This window comes from Peromyscus leucopus, chromosome 22, assembly GCF_004664715.2.
Source record: "Peromyscus leucopus breed LL Stock chromosome 22, UCI_PerLeu_2.1, whole genome shotgun sequence".
Classification (NCBI taxonomy): domain Eukaryota; kingdom Metazoa; phylum Chordata; class Mammalia; order Rodentia; family Cricetidae; genus Peromyscus; species Peromyscus leucopus.
The window spans coordinates 37,161,798-37,174,947 of NC_051081.1; the positions used below are offsets into that span (position 1 = coordinate 37,161,798).

The window sequence follows — 13,150 nt, forward strand, 5'->3', positions numbered from 1 at the left end:
AGTTCTCGGGCAAGGAGCTAGCCTCAGTTTCCACTCATCTCTGCCTCGGCAGCGTGCAGAATGCCCCAGACATGCACTCAATGAAGCACGAACTGCATGAGTGAATAAGGGATGGAAGGGAGAAATAATGGGAGGTCCCCTGGGGGAAGTCGCTGTATCCTCCAGCCTGTCATCACTGAATCCGGGCTCTGGCCTGTGTTAACCCCAGTGCAGGCCACTTAGCTCAGGCAAAAAGCCAGAGGGGACATGCTAGGTCCTCTCAGCCCAGACGATCGATCGCCTGCCAGGGCAAAGGCTGCTGGGCACCTCATGATGCTGTGCCTTACCCGGCACCACCTCTCTGTGCCTGGCAGGTATGTGCGGGAGAAGACCAAGACTGGTGTGGACATGCGTGTGGGGGTGCACACGGGCACCGTGCTAGGTGGTGTCCTCGGCCAGAAGCGTTGGCAGTATGATGTGTGGTCGACCGATGTCACTGTGGCTAACAAGATGGAGGCTGGTGGCATCCCAGGGTGAGTGCTCCTTTCAAGGGGGTGGATGTAAGGACCAAGGGAGGGGAACCATCCTATCTACTCCCAGGGCTGTAGCCCTAGTCAGGGACAAGGGGCCCAAACTCCCCTTCCTCCCAGGAGTAGTGTTCGTACTACCTTCTGTTCCGGTGACAAAACTCTCTGCCCAAAAGCCACCTGCGGAAGAAAGGATTTACTTGGCTTATACTTCCAGTGTATCATTAAGGGAAATCAGAGTAGGAAGTGAAGCAGAAACCGGGAAGTTTACGAATTCAATCTCTGCCTCGCTCTCAGCTGCCTAGGGATGGTGCTGCCCGCAGTGGGCTGGACCCTTCCACATCAATCATCAGGCAAGAGCATTTCTTTCAGACATAGTCACAGGTCAGTCTGATCTGGGCAACTCCTCAGTTGAAATTCCCTATCACCTAGGGAATCCCTAGGTGACTCTAGGTTGTGTGAAGTTGACCAGAAGTATCTAACCACACAGCCAGCCTCTGGCCCCCTGGCTGGGACACTACCCTCAGGTGCCTGCCCTTGGGGCCTCAGTGGAGGCAGTTTCTGTTCTCTCCTCAGTGACTATGTGGCTTTTAGTCCCCTTGGCAACAGGGGAGCAAGGTAGAGAGAATCCAATTTTTTTTTTTTTTTTTTTTGGTTTTTCAAGACAGGGTTTCTCTCTGTGTAGTTTTGGAGCCTGTCCTGGATCTCACTCTGTAGGCCGGGCTGGCCTCGAACTCACAGAGATCCACCTGGCTCCCAAGTGCTGGGATTAAAGCAGTGTACCACCACTGCCAGGCAAGAATCCAATTCTTGAAGTTAGAGTTCAGAGCTAGTATCAAAATTTGGTATATAATTTGATACTTAAAAGATTTATTTTTATCATTTTCATTTATATGTAGGTGTATGTATCTGTGGGTGTGCATGTATGATATGCAGATACCTGCAGAGACCAGAGGTATTGGATCCTCTGGAGCTGGAGTTTGAGACCATTGTGATCTGCCTGATGTAGGTGCTGGGAACCAAAGTTGGGTCCTCTGGAAGAGCAAAAAGTGCCCTTAACGGCAGAGCCATCTCTCTGGCCCCTTATCTGATACTCTAAATAACCAAGAAAGAAAAGTACATTCCTGTTCTAAGAATTCAGCCGCCTCTGGGACGGAAGCTCAGAGCAGTGGGCACCATGCTGCCCACACAGCTGGTTAGCAGCAGGTCTGCTCCCTGGTCCCTGGCACATTTACCCAGGAGTCACTGGTCCCAGTCAGTGCTCTATGGTCTGCTGTCTGTCTCGGGGGGTGGGGGGGCGGGAGGGAGACAGGCAATTGGTGCATGCGCAGGGTCTCTCACTGTACTGCAGGCGTGTGCACATCTCCCAGAGCACCATGGACTGCCTGAAAGGGGAGTTTGATGTAGAGCCTGGTGATGGGGGCAGTCGCTGTGACTACCTAGATGAGAAGGGCATCGAAACCTACCTCATCATCGCCTCCAAGCCAGAGGTGAAGAAAACAGCGCAAAATGGCCTCAATGGCTCGGTGAGTCCCCGCCACATCCTAAGAGCAGAGAGTAAAAAAGAAAGAGATTTAGAAGAGAACAATTAGTCAGGTATGGTGTCATGCACCTGCAATCCCAACATGCAGGAGGCTGAGGCAGGAGTTCAAAGCCAGCTTGGGCTACACAGCAAGTTCTGGACCTGCTTGGGCTAAATAAGCAAGTTCAAGGCCAGCCCGGGCTGAATAGCAAGATCCCATCTCAAAAATAAAATGATATTAAAACAGTGGCTATAGAAAGGTTGGTTGGTGGTTGGCCATAGCAGGAGGTAGAGTGACATGAAATATGAATCCGGGTCCCTTGTCACTAGGCCTGGTGGTAGCTTCTTTCAGAAACCCGTTCTGAGGGGAAAAAGCCATGTGTGGCAAGTTGGAGTTAAGAATACATCCTGTGTAGTATGTCCCATGACAGTGTCCAGAAGGGAGAGGCCACTGGAGTATGGAAATGGTTAAAGCTACAGTAGGGACGGGGGCACCAGGGGAGAGTGAGTGTGGCTGGTCACAGAGGAAGCGGGACCAAGGCCAGGTAAGCCGTTCCAGTGGAAAGGAAGAAGGAGCAGGACAGAAACAATGGAGCCGTCCTTGGGGGCCTGTCCTGGGTCTGGTCCCAGCATGGTGTCTGCTGCATTCTCCCTTCTGCTTACCCTGCTCCAGCAGTGGTGGCCGGTTGGCTGTCTCACATCCTTGGGCACAGCCTGCCGCTAGCCATCCGTTTTCCTGTAATTCCCCCGACTCTTTTGTTTTGTTTTGTTTTGTTTTGTTTTGTTTTGTTTTGTTTTTTGAGACAGGGTTTCTTGGTGTAGTTTTGGTGCCTGTCCTGGATCTCACGCTATAGACCAGGCTGACCTCGAACTCACAGAGATCTGCCTGGCTCTGCCTCTTGAGTGCTGGGATTAAAGGCGTGCGCCACGGCTGCCCGGCACCCCCACTCTTTTGACGTTCCTTTAGGTCGATTCTGAAATGGCATCTTCATAGTGACACCCCCTCCCCATGACCCTCTTTATGGCTGGACTTCCCTGCAACCCCCACACCCCACACCCTCTTTCATACTCTCTTCCATTTTCTTTTTCCTTCCTTCCTTTTTTTTTTTTTTTTTTTCCAAGACAGGGTTTCTCTGTGTAGTTTTGGTGCCTGTCCTGGATCTCGCTCTGTAGACCAGGCTGGCCTCGAACTCACAGAGATCCACCTGACTCTGCCTTCTGAGTGCTGGGATTAAAGGTGTGCGCCACCTCCACCCAGCTCGCTTCCATTTCCTTATGACTGCTCATTTCTCTTACCTAGTTTGCTATTATCCGCTTTTCCTCCTGAGGATGTGGGTTCCAAGAAGTCAGGACTCAACAAATACTTATTAATTGGGCGAGCACGCTGCCCTCGCTGTACAGTGTTTGACTCACTCTGTCGAGGACAGACACTCATCCAAAGTTTGCGGAGGTTATTTGGACTTGACGTGGCCCCCACCAAGAGACCTCGGAGGGCACTGCCACGGAGTTAGTGTCTTAGAAATAGGAGTTGCAACAATCGGGTCTTTTCTTTGTTTAGAAAACTATTCATAGCCGTGGATATTAGAAAGTGACAGCATTTTAAAAAATGAATGGTGTACAGGACGAAATCAGTGGTGGCATTTCTAGGTCAGCAAGACTTCTATAAACGTAGGAGGAAGTTTCTGGAACAATAATAGAACAGCCACAGGCAGGGGTAGGTAGCGGGCAGTGTTTCATGGCCCCGATGAGCGCTCTTTTCTGTGACAGGCCCTGCCGAATGGAGCCCCGGCGTCGTCCAAACCCAGCTCCCCTGCCCTCATTGAGACCAAGGAGCCCAACGGCAGCGCCCATGCCAGCGGCTCCACATCCGAGGAGACTGAAGAGCAGGAGGCCCAGGTGGGTGTGGGGGCGGGGCAGGGGTGGGGAGCAGTAGGCTGCTGGAGTGGGGGGGCCTGTGCTGGAGGAGGGTCTTGGCCACGAGTCCAGGTTCTGGTCCTTCTCAGTGGTGTAAATAGAGAGAAGGGGGAATAATGGACCGGAAGGCACTCCCCCTAAGTACCGTCTAGCTGGAGTGGCTGTCTTGTAGATTTAGGGTCTGTGAGGATTCTGCAGAGTGGGATCCTGTTTGGGAGTGAGAGTTTGTATCTAGACACACCCCCCCCCAGTCAGTCACACCCCAGGAGTTCTATGTCCCGAAACCCTGGATGGGCTGGCATGTTGCTCCAAAGGACGAGAAGACAACTCCAAATCTCTCCTTACCGAGAAACCTGTCAGACATGCCCACTGACGAAGGTGATCTCTGCCTTCAAGGTCTGGGGGCTGGAAGCTGGTGGCCCCGCTGCCAGTGTCCCCGTGAAAAGAGACAGGAGTTGTCCCCAAGGTTTCTGATGCTGTAGAAGGTAGACAGAGTTTCAGACAAGCTGGCATTTCCTTAAGCATCCATCCTGCTGCTTCTCCTTAGGATAACTTTCTTGGGGCTGGAGAGATGGCTCAGTGGTTAAGAGCACTGGCTGCCCTTCCAGGGGCCCCGGGTTCGCTTCCCAGCGCCCACATGGCAGCTCACACCTGTCTGTAACTCCAGTTCCAGGAGATCTGACACCCTCACACAGACATATATGCAGGCAAAACACCAGTGCACATAAAATAAAAATAAATTATATATTTAAAAAAAGAAGCTCATTTATATATGCATGAATATATATGAATATGTATATATGAATATTATATATATATGTATATGAACAATTTTCTTGATAGGAAGAAGACTCAAACTTTATGTAGCTTGGCTCTGACATGGCTTAAGAAGCCCGTGACTCTTCAGGCCCTAACCATTAATGGGTGTCACTCATATCTAGCTTATGCTCCATGGAAAGAGACTCTCGGTGCCAGAGCAGGCCACCCACAGCATTTTACAGGGGAGGAAAACGGCCTGGACCAGGCAGCCGCAGGAGTGCTGAGTTTCAAACCAGGAGTCTCGGCCCTGGCTCCAAATGTACTTTCAGTCTCTCCCAGCTCTGAGAGGTCTGGGCAGTGACCACTCAGGCTGGTGGCTGTGGGACTCAACCCTGGTTCCGTTTTGGAAGTGTCCCGCTCTTTCTGAGGGGCAGTCAAGCGGTAGTGGCTGCCTCATTAGATCACTAGTGACTGACCCCCAGAGTCCTAGAGCTGGGGTTATACATGACCCCACACTCGGCCATAAGTAAGGATTCTTGTGGAGACACAGCCCCGTCCAACAGCAAGATGCCCCAGCCCAGGCCCTGCCTTATATTCGGAGTTGGCCCCAGAGCCGGGCTGCTGTTCCCCAAGTCACGGCCATCAGCGGATCACGACTGTAGACCTTCCATCAGGGGCCCAAGGAGACGACGGCAGGGTGGAACCTGGGAGGGTTTGGTCCTCGGGAGTGCGGCCCCTCCTCTTTCTCACACCCTCCTCCGATGTGCCCCTTCGGTCCCACTGACTCTGCCTCCCTGGCTTTCAGGCCGACAACCCCTCGTTCCCCAATCCCCGCCGCAGGCTGCGCCTCCAGGACCTGGCCGACCGCGTGGTGGATGCCTCCGAGGATGAGCACGAACTGAACCAGCTGCTCAACGAGGCCCTGCTGGAGCGGGAGTCCGCCCAGGTGTAAGTGGGCACTGCTGAGGGGCCCACTGCCCCCCACCTCCGTCACCGGCCCTTCCTCAGTGCAGGGGACGGGTCATCCGAAGTGGGGGGGGGACGGGACCCCAGCAATCACGGCAGGTGGGACGCGCGGGTCACAGGGCTTGTTTCGGCCCTGTAGGGTGAAGAAGAGAAACACGTTCCTCCTAACCATGCGGTTCATGGACCCCGAGATGGAAACGCGCTACTCGGTGGAGAAGGAGAAGCAGAGCGGGGCCGCCTTCAGCTGCTCCTGCGTGGTCCTTTTCTGCACGGCCATGGTGGAGATCCTCATTGACCCGTGGTGAGGACCCCGGCTGAGGTTGACGGGCCGGGAGAGGGGGCTGGACAAGGGGCGGGAGCCGTGTAAGAGGCAGCTAGCTACCTGTGTCTGCTCCGTGTCTCCTTTCCGTGACCCCCCTCCCCCAGATCCTATAGCAGCAGCCACCCCCCAGGATGGGATCTCAGCAGGACCAGGAAAGCTGGTGACAGGCCCCTCCAGGAGGATGGAGAACATGGCTAGATGGCTACTAGAGAGTTTCTAGGGACAAGAGTGTGGATGTCACCTCCCCGTTAGTCACAGCCCACACTGACTTTTCTTTCGGGGCTCATCTCCGTAAAACTAGATTTTAGGCTCTAGACGCAAACTGACGTCAGCGGCGGCCGGTCCTCTGGGGGGAGGCGGGGTATTCCAAAGTCAGCTCCTCCGCTGTGGAAGCCCGGCCTGAAGTTCATTATCACCTTCCTGGCCTCCGGGGACAAGTGAGCGGCTCCCTCCAGCACAGCCTGTGGGTGGGGCCCTGCCTGGATTAGTGTGAGGAGCTGTGAAAGCCCTCGGGACTTGGCTGCCACATCCAGGGTTCTGTAGGCAGGACGGCGGCAGATCCTGGAAGGCCCGCCCAGCACCCGTTTGCTCTGTCTGCCGAGTGGGGAGACCCACCCTGAACGGCTCGCGAGACTGTTGTGAGATTAGAGCCATTCGGTTTAGAAAATGCCATGTGTGCCTGGGGAAGGAGAGAGAACGAGATCCTGGGAAGCTTACGGCTCACGGAGAGTGGATGGGAACCGGCATGAACATTTAAATGTGAAAGTTACGTGTGCAGTAGTGATGAGTGTGAGGAAAGGAGATAGGGTCTGGTGGGGAGCTTGGTTCGTAGGCTTTTATTTTTCCCTTTGGTTTTTCAAGACAGGGTTTCTCTGTGTAGTTTTGGTGCCTGTCCTGGATCTCGCTCTGTAGCCCAGGATGGCCTTGAACTCGCAGAGATCCGCCTGCCTCTGCCTCCCGAGTGCTGGGATTAAAGGCGTGCGCCACCGCCGCCCGGCGGATCGTAGGCTTTGGTAGGGTGGCCGCAGCAGACCTCACTGACAAGGCGGTATTTCAGCGGCGTCCCCAAGGGCTGTGTAGTGAGCCTCGTGCTATCTGGGGATACTCAGGCAGGCAGAGGCAGAAGTGGGGCCAGGGCTCTCGAGGCACCGTGAGGGCACCGTGCTGGTAGCAGGGGCGCTGCGGGACAGTGACGGGAGCTGGGCGCAGTTCATACTCTTGGACGCAGAGGCTGGTGGAAAAGATCCACGTGGGCCCAGAAGAAGGGGGCCTCCTGGCTGTGTCAGAACAGGCTAGCCTGCAAGAGTGGAGCCTGAGACCAGGCTAGGAGATGATGGTGACTGAGATACCAACGGTGGCTTGGGCCAGGCGGAGTTAGAGAAGGGTGAGGATGAGGGATTTTATTGATGGCTGGCTGGATTCTGGAGTCGCTGGCAGATTGGTTGTGAAGCATGAATGGGCAGAGTGACGGACATCTTCAGGGCTTTTTTAAAATTTGAGCAATGGGCAGGATGCAGTTTTCATTAATCAAGGTTGAGACTATAGGAGGAGGAACACTGGAGCAGCAGAGACCTGGAGTCTGAGTTGCCTGTGTGGTACTGCCCACCAGGCAGCTGGGTTACATAGTCTGGGGCTCAGGGAGAAGCTGGTGGTTCAGACCTGAGCGCTACCCACACAGAGCACACAGGACGAGTGAGTGGCAGGGAAAAGCCAGTTCAGGGCCTGTGTTGGGGGACAGAGATCACAGGCCCTGAAGAGATCCCCAAACCAAGTGAGGAAACCTAAGAGGTGACCCTGAGTTGGATCCTGGATTAGCAACCCGAGTGTCTGGGCGCTCTTGTTCTCCATGGAGGAGCGAAAAGAGAATGGATCTGAGAAGGCTCTGGAGTGGGCAGATTTCCCCGAGGAGAGATGGATGTGGAAAGATCTCGTTCTCTGGGCTCCGTGCAGTCAGAGGTCACGTCAACAGCCTCAGCCTGACTCCTGTGGTCTATTCTTGACTGTTTTCACCCCGGCTACCGGGCCGATGCTCATTTCTAAGACTCCCTTCCCAGGCTATTCCTGGGCTATTTCCAGGGCATCCATGACCCTCCTCACCTCCGGAAAACTCCCAGTGGACCGTTAGCAGCTGAAGGGTGGCACGTTCCCAGGCCCTGCCCTCCCTCTCTGCTAGGGTTTCTCCTCTCATGGCTGGATTAGTTGCTCCCTGGTGCCACACAGAAGCTGCCAGGCACAGGCGTGTACTCAGCTGGCCCCTGTCCTCCCCGGTCACCTTCTCTCTTCCCCAGGCTGATGACAAACTACGTGACCTTCGTGGTTGGGGAGGTTCTGCTTTTGATCCTGACCATCTGCTCACTGGCCGCCATCTTTCCCAGGGTAAGAGACGCGCTCTGCAGTTGAGTTTAGAACCTTCTAGTCTCTATAATAGAGTGGCGCTCTGTGTCAATGATGGAGTTGGGCTTCTGGTCCAATCCCGACAGATTCGTGGGGGTCATTCAGGCATTTATCCATTCATCAATCCACCCTACCCCCAATACCTCCACCACCCATTCTGTAGCCTGGGATCTTGTGGGCCATGATTAGCAGTGAAGGGAAGCCCAGGTGGAAGCGGGGTTGGCTTCAACTATGAAGGACCTTAAAATCCAGCTAAAGAGACTGAGACTTCTGCAGGCACTCATGTGTCAGGCAGTTTTTGGTCAGAATGACAAGGGAAAGCAATGTTTTGGGGAAATCAGTCTAACGGGCTGCTTGTCAGGTAACCGGAAAAGCAAGAGGGAGGTGGTAGGCAGGTGGCTAGCCCGACATGCTGTCGCCTGCCCTGGCCTTGCCTCTGGTGCGGCCCACACATTCTGGCTGTGTCTGCCTAGCCAGGAGCCTAGGGTTGGAGGCCCAGGGCTGTACACATACCTCAAGGATTTGCACCCTTAAATTCTCTCCCTCTCAGTTTTGGGGGCTCGCAAGCAAAGCACAGCCTTTTAGGTTTCTGGGACTAGGGCCAGAGGAGCAGGCAGCCACGTCTTCAGGACATACAGGTGGAGGCTCAAGTCCTTGAAATCCCATTTCCTCTAGGCCTTTCCTAAGAAGCTCGTGGCCTTCTCGTCTTGGATCGACCGGACCCGCTGGGCCAGGAACACCTGGGCCATGCTAGCCATCTTCATCCTGGTCATGGCCAATGTTGTGGACATGGTGAGCTTGTGCGTCCTTGTCGAAGGGGGCCTAAACCCAGGGGAGAGGGGCTGGCAGCTGGCCAGCCTGTTCCTCTGCAGCATACGTTTCAGTGGATGAGTCTGACACTGAACAACCCTTGGCTGGGTGCATCACCAGCTGCAGGTTCACACGAAGGATGTCAAGTTCAGAGAGGTCTGAACTTCTGTGTGACACAGGTGGTAACAAAGTTAAAAGTGGAAGCAGTTCTAGAGGCTGGGAGAGAGCTCAGCTGCTAAATTGTTAGGGAACGGAGTTTGATCCCCAGAATGCATGTGAAAAAAACAAAACAAAACCCAGGCACAGTGTGTACTTCAGAGTCCCAGTGATGGGAAGGTGAAGACAGGTGGATCTCGGGGGCTCTCACTGGCTAGCCAGCTTAGTTCTTGAGTTGTCCTGGGCCAGGGGAAGACCCTGTGTGGAGATGGTACCTGAGGAGAGGCAGCAGGCGATTGCTCTGGCTTCTAGAAACACATGCATCTTGTGTACGCATACTGGCACGCGCACGCACACACACACACACCAGGCCGGAGATGTCTTCCATCACCACAGGGACTGAGGGGTACACTCCCGGGGTATACCCTTGACGTATAGCCAGCGTTGGGTACCCACTGGGCTGAGGAGGTGAGCGGATGTCATCAGGTAGCCCTCTTACATTCCTCGAGGTGGCTGACAGGAACACAGCCTCACAGAGCCCGTGTGGCTCTGGGGAGACCAGATCATCTGTCCTCCTCAGTTCACGGAGAGCTAGGGTCCTGTGAGAGGGGAGCCAGATGCCTTGTGAGGGACGGGGCCAGCAGCTGTCACTGTCTGCACGGTCGTTATGGATTGCTCTCATCTGGGTAATACCACATGTACTCTCGAAAGTTCTTAAGAATGTTGTCTAGTACTTGCTGTAACTTAACAACGTAAGCAGGAGTAACACACGGGAGTAAAATCGGCCCAGAGACTTCCGCTGGAAGTAACAGAAGTGAAAGGCTGGAGGTCTGCCACCAGACACCTACCTGGTCGAGGACAGCAAGTCCCTGGGTTGCCTGGGGTCCACCATGCAGGATGAAGCCCCTGATCCCTCTTATGAGGAGACACGTGACATAGACCTCCAGGTCTGAGGGCCCGTGGAGGGGTGCACAGGGATCCTGCACATCCAAAGCACTACATGCCAGGTCCTTACCCAGAGTCCAGTGAGGTGTAGGCTACCCGGTGGTGGAATAGCCGTCACCAGGGAGATTCCGATGGCCACATAGTCCCCACTCGCAGCAGCCGTGATGGGAAAAGCAGGCTGGGCCAGGAGCCTGGAGAGCTGGCTCCTGGGGCCTCGTCCTTTCACCCCTTGCTGATGGTCCGAGGGATTTCTGTGCGGTAGGTGCAGCGCTCACAATACACGGTGAGTTTTCCTGCACATCGGGCGAGATCATGGTGAGGCTCTTCGAAGCGGTCACTAACATGTACGTGCTTGCTCTGACCCTCCGCCACGGCCCTTCCCTCCCACCTGGCCTCCAGCTTAGCTGTCTCCAGTACTACATGGGACCTTACAACGCGACAACCGGGACGGAGCTGGACGGCGGCTGTATGGAGAACCCCAAGTACTACAACTACGTGGCCGTACTGTCCCTCATCGCCACCATCATGCTGGTGCAGGTCAGCCACATGGTGAAGCTCACCCTCATGCTGCTCGTCACGGGCGCCGTGACCGCCATCAACCTGTACGCCTGGTGTCCGGTCTTCGATGAGTACGACCGCAAGCGCTTTCGGGAACAGGAGTAAGATGGGGAGCCTCCCGGAGGGTCTGCGCCGTCTCCTCCCTCTCCCCGCCCCCGCCCCGCCCGGTTCGAGGTCACGGGCCTGTGTTGAGGTGGCTTTTCTGCCTCGGCTCCATCGGGGGTTCAGGGCTTCTCACAGACCCGTGTGGGGAGTGGGGAGTGGTCCTTTCCACCTCAGTGAGCAGATTTGGGACACTAGATGTTTGGGGGTATCGGCCTCCCACCTCCAGATGTGGCCTGAATGTTGTCATCTGCTCAACAGCTCTCCTGTGGTGGCCTTAGAGAAGATGCAGGTATTGTCCACCCCGGGGCTCAATGGCACTGACAGGTAAGGCTCCCTGCCTCTCCTCCTCGTCTGCATGAGGCCCCTCTTTTAGACAGTGGACAAAACAGGATGGCACCCCAGCACCTACCTCACTCTTCCGGAGGCACGTGGTCTCGGGTAGTCAGGGGAGTTGGCCACCGGGGTCTCTCTTGCATGGGAGACAGGTCTGGAGAACAGAGCTGTGCGGATGCAGGGCAGGGCACAGAGGGCGGAGCTGAGGAAGACAGCTGAGTGGTTGGCAGCTGGCAGGGAGATGAGGAAAGAGCGCTCAGTTGGAATTAAGACATCAGGAGCAGACCAGCTTTCCTGAGTCTGCCTTACCTTCTGAGAACATGGAATTTTCCGAAGATGCATCTTTTTTTTTTATTTATTTTTATTATTTTATTTTACAATACCATTCAGTTCTACATAACAGCCACAGATTCCCTTGTTCTCCCCCTTCCTGCCCCCCTCCCCTTACCCCCAGCCCACCCCCCATTTCCACCTTCTCCAGGACAAGTCCTCCCCTGAGGACTGCGATCAACCTGGTAGACTCAGTCCAGGCAGGTCCAGTCCCCTCCTCCCAGACTGAGCCAGGTGTCACTGCATAAGTTCCAGGTTTCAAACAGCCAACTCATGCAGTGAGCACAGGACTTGGTCCCACTGCCTAGTTGCCTCCCAAACTGATCAAGCCAATCACCGAAGATGCATCTTAAAGTTTTAGGCTTTTACGGTTCAGTGAGTTGAATAGATCCTAAGGTGAGATTTTTTTTTTTTTTTTTTTAAGATTATGTATAGTGTTCTGCCTGCAGGCCAGAAGAGGGCGCCAGATCTCATTACAGATGGTTGTGAGCCTTGGGTTCTGCATAAATTGGAAGTGGTGGTGCAGACTTGTAATCTTTTTGTTGTTGTTGTTGTTATTTATTCTGGAGCTGAGGACCGAACCCAGGGCCTTGCGCTTGCTAGGCAAGCGCTCTACCACTGAGCTCAATCCCCAACCCAAGACTTGTAATCTTAGTAAAGGCAGGACGTCAGGAGTTCAACGCCATCCTAGGACACAGGAGATCCTGTCTCAAACAAAACCACCCCAAAACCTATGGCCCAGAAACTCCACTTCTACATCCATCTAGAAAAATACACACACATACAGCCTAATGGGAGCGGCCTGTGGCCAGGCAAGCGGGGGCTGCTGCCGATCCCAAGTCCAGTAGCCCGATCACGTACTGGGGAGGGCCCTGGACTATGAGAGGAGCTGAGGTGGGGGGGGGGGAGATTCTGACGCCCACAGTGACAGCCCAAGCCTGGTGGAGGCTGGCCGAGGCCCTCTTCACGTGTTCCTGTCTGTCCAGCAGGCCACCCCTGGTGCCTTCCAAGTACTCGATGACTGTGATGATGTTCGTCATGATGCTGAGCTTCTACTATTTCTCGCGTCACGTGAGTGCCACACCCCCCTCTGCCCCTACGCTCAAGGCCTCCCAACAAGCTGTCCCAGGACTCAGAAGCAGCCCAAGCTCTGCTGTGTCCTGGCTTCTTCCTCACCCTCCCGCAGGATGGGGAGATGTCCCCAGGCGGGGCTCATGGCCTCTGCACTCACCTGGGCAAGGGGGGGGGGGGTCACTGATGCACTAACCTCAGGGTCTGAAGAGAAAGGGAAAGGCGCTAATGAGCTTTGGTTTAGTAAAGATGAAGGAGCCGCACAAGGATGGTTAGCTTGGGTGCCCCCCAGTGGTTTACTGGGGGAAATACAGCCTCCCCAAGCCACATCATAAACAGAGCTGCTGGAGCGGGGAATTTTTGTTCTGCGAGAGCCCTCCCTGGCCCTCCCCCAGTTCTGCAACTAAGTCAGTCTCAGGAGAACCCTGCACATATGGAAGGCCTCTTGGGTCTCCGCTG

At 54.8% G+C, this 13,150-nt stretch overlaps 1 protein-coding gene across 8 annotated transcripts in view; it reads left to right on the forward strand.

Annotated features, from left to right (window-relative positions):
• Positions 1-13,150, forward strand: part of Adcy3 (adenylate cyclase 3) — a 76,424-nt gene that overhangs the window by 58,592 nt on the left and 4,682 nt on the right. For 6 of the 8 annotated variants that reach the window (XM_028875221.2, XM_028875229.2, XM_037198115.1 and 3 more), the window contains exons 7-16: positions 354-512; positions 1,858-2,032; positions 3,796-3,924; positions 5,507-5,649; positions 5,807-5,968; positions 8,278-8,365; positions 9,059-9,175; positions 10,694-10,953; positions 11,216-11,281; positions 12,607-12,691. In XM_028875221.2, coding sequence (XP_028731054.1) covers positions 354-512; positions 1,858-2,032; positions 3,796-3,924; positions 5,507-5,649; positions 5,807-5,968; positions 8,278-8,365; positions 9,059-9,175; positions 10,694-10,953; positions 11,216-11,281; positions 12,607-12,691 — 1,384 coding nt within the window. The remainder of the gene's footprint in view (positions 1-353; positions 513-1,857; positions 2,033-3,795; positions 3,925-5,506; positions 5,650-5,806; positions 5,969-8,277; positions 8,366-9,058; positions 9,176-10,693; positions 10,954-11,215; positions 11,282-12,606; positions 12,692-13,150) is intronic. The other 2 variants (XM_028875234.2, XM_028875241.2) reach the window with 1 other exon arrangement.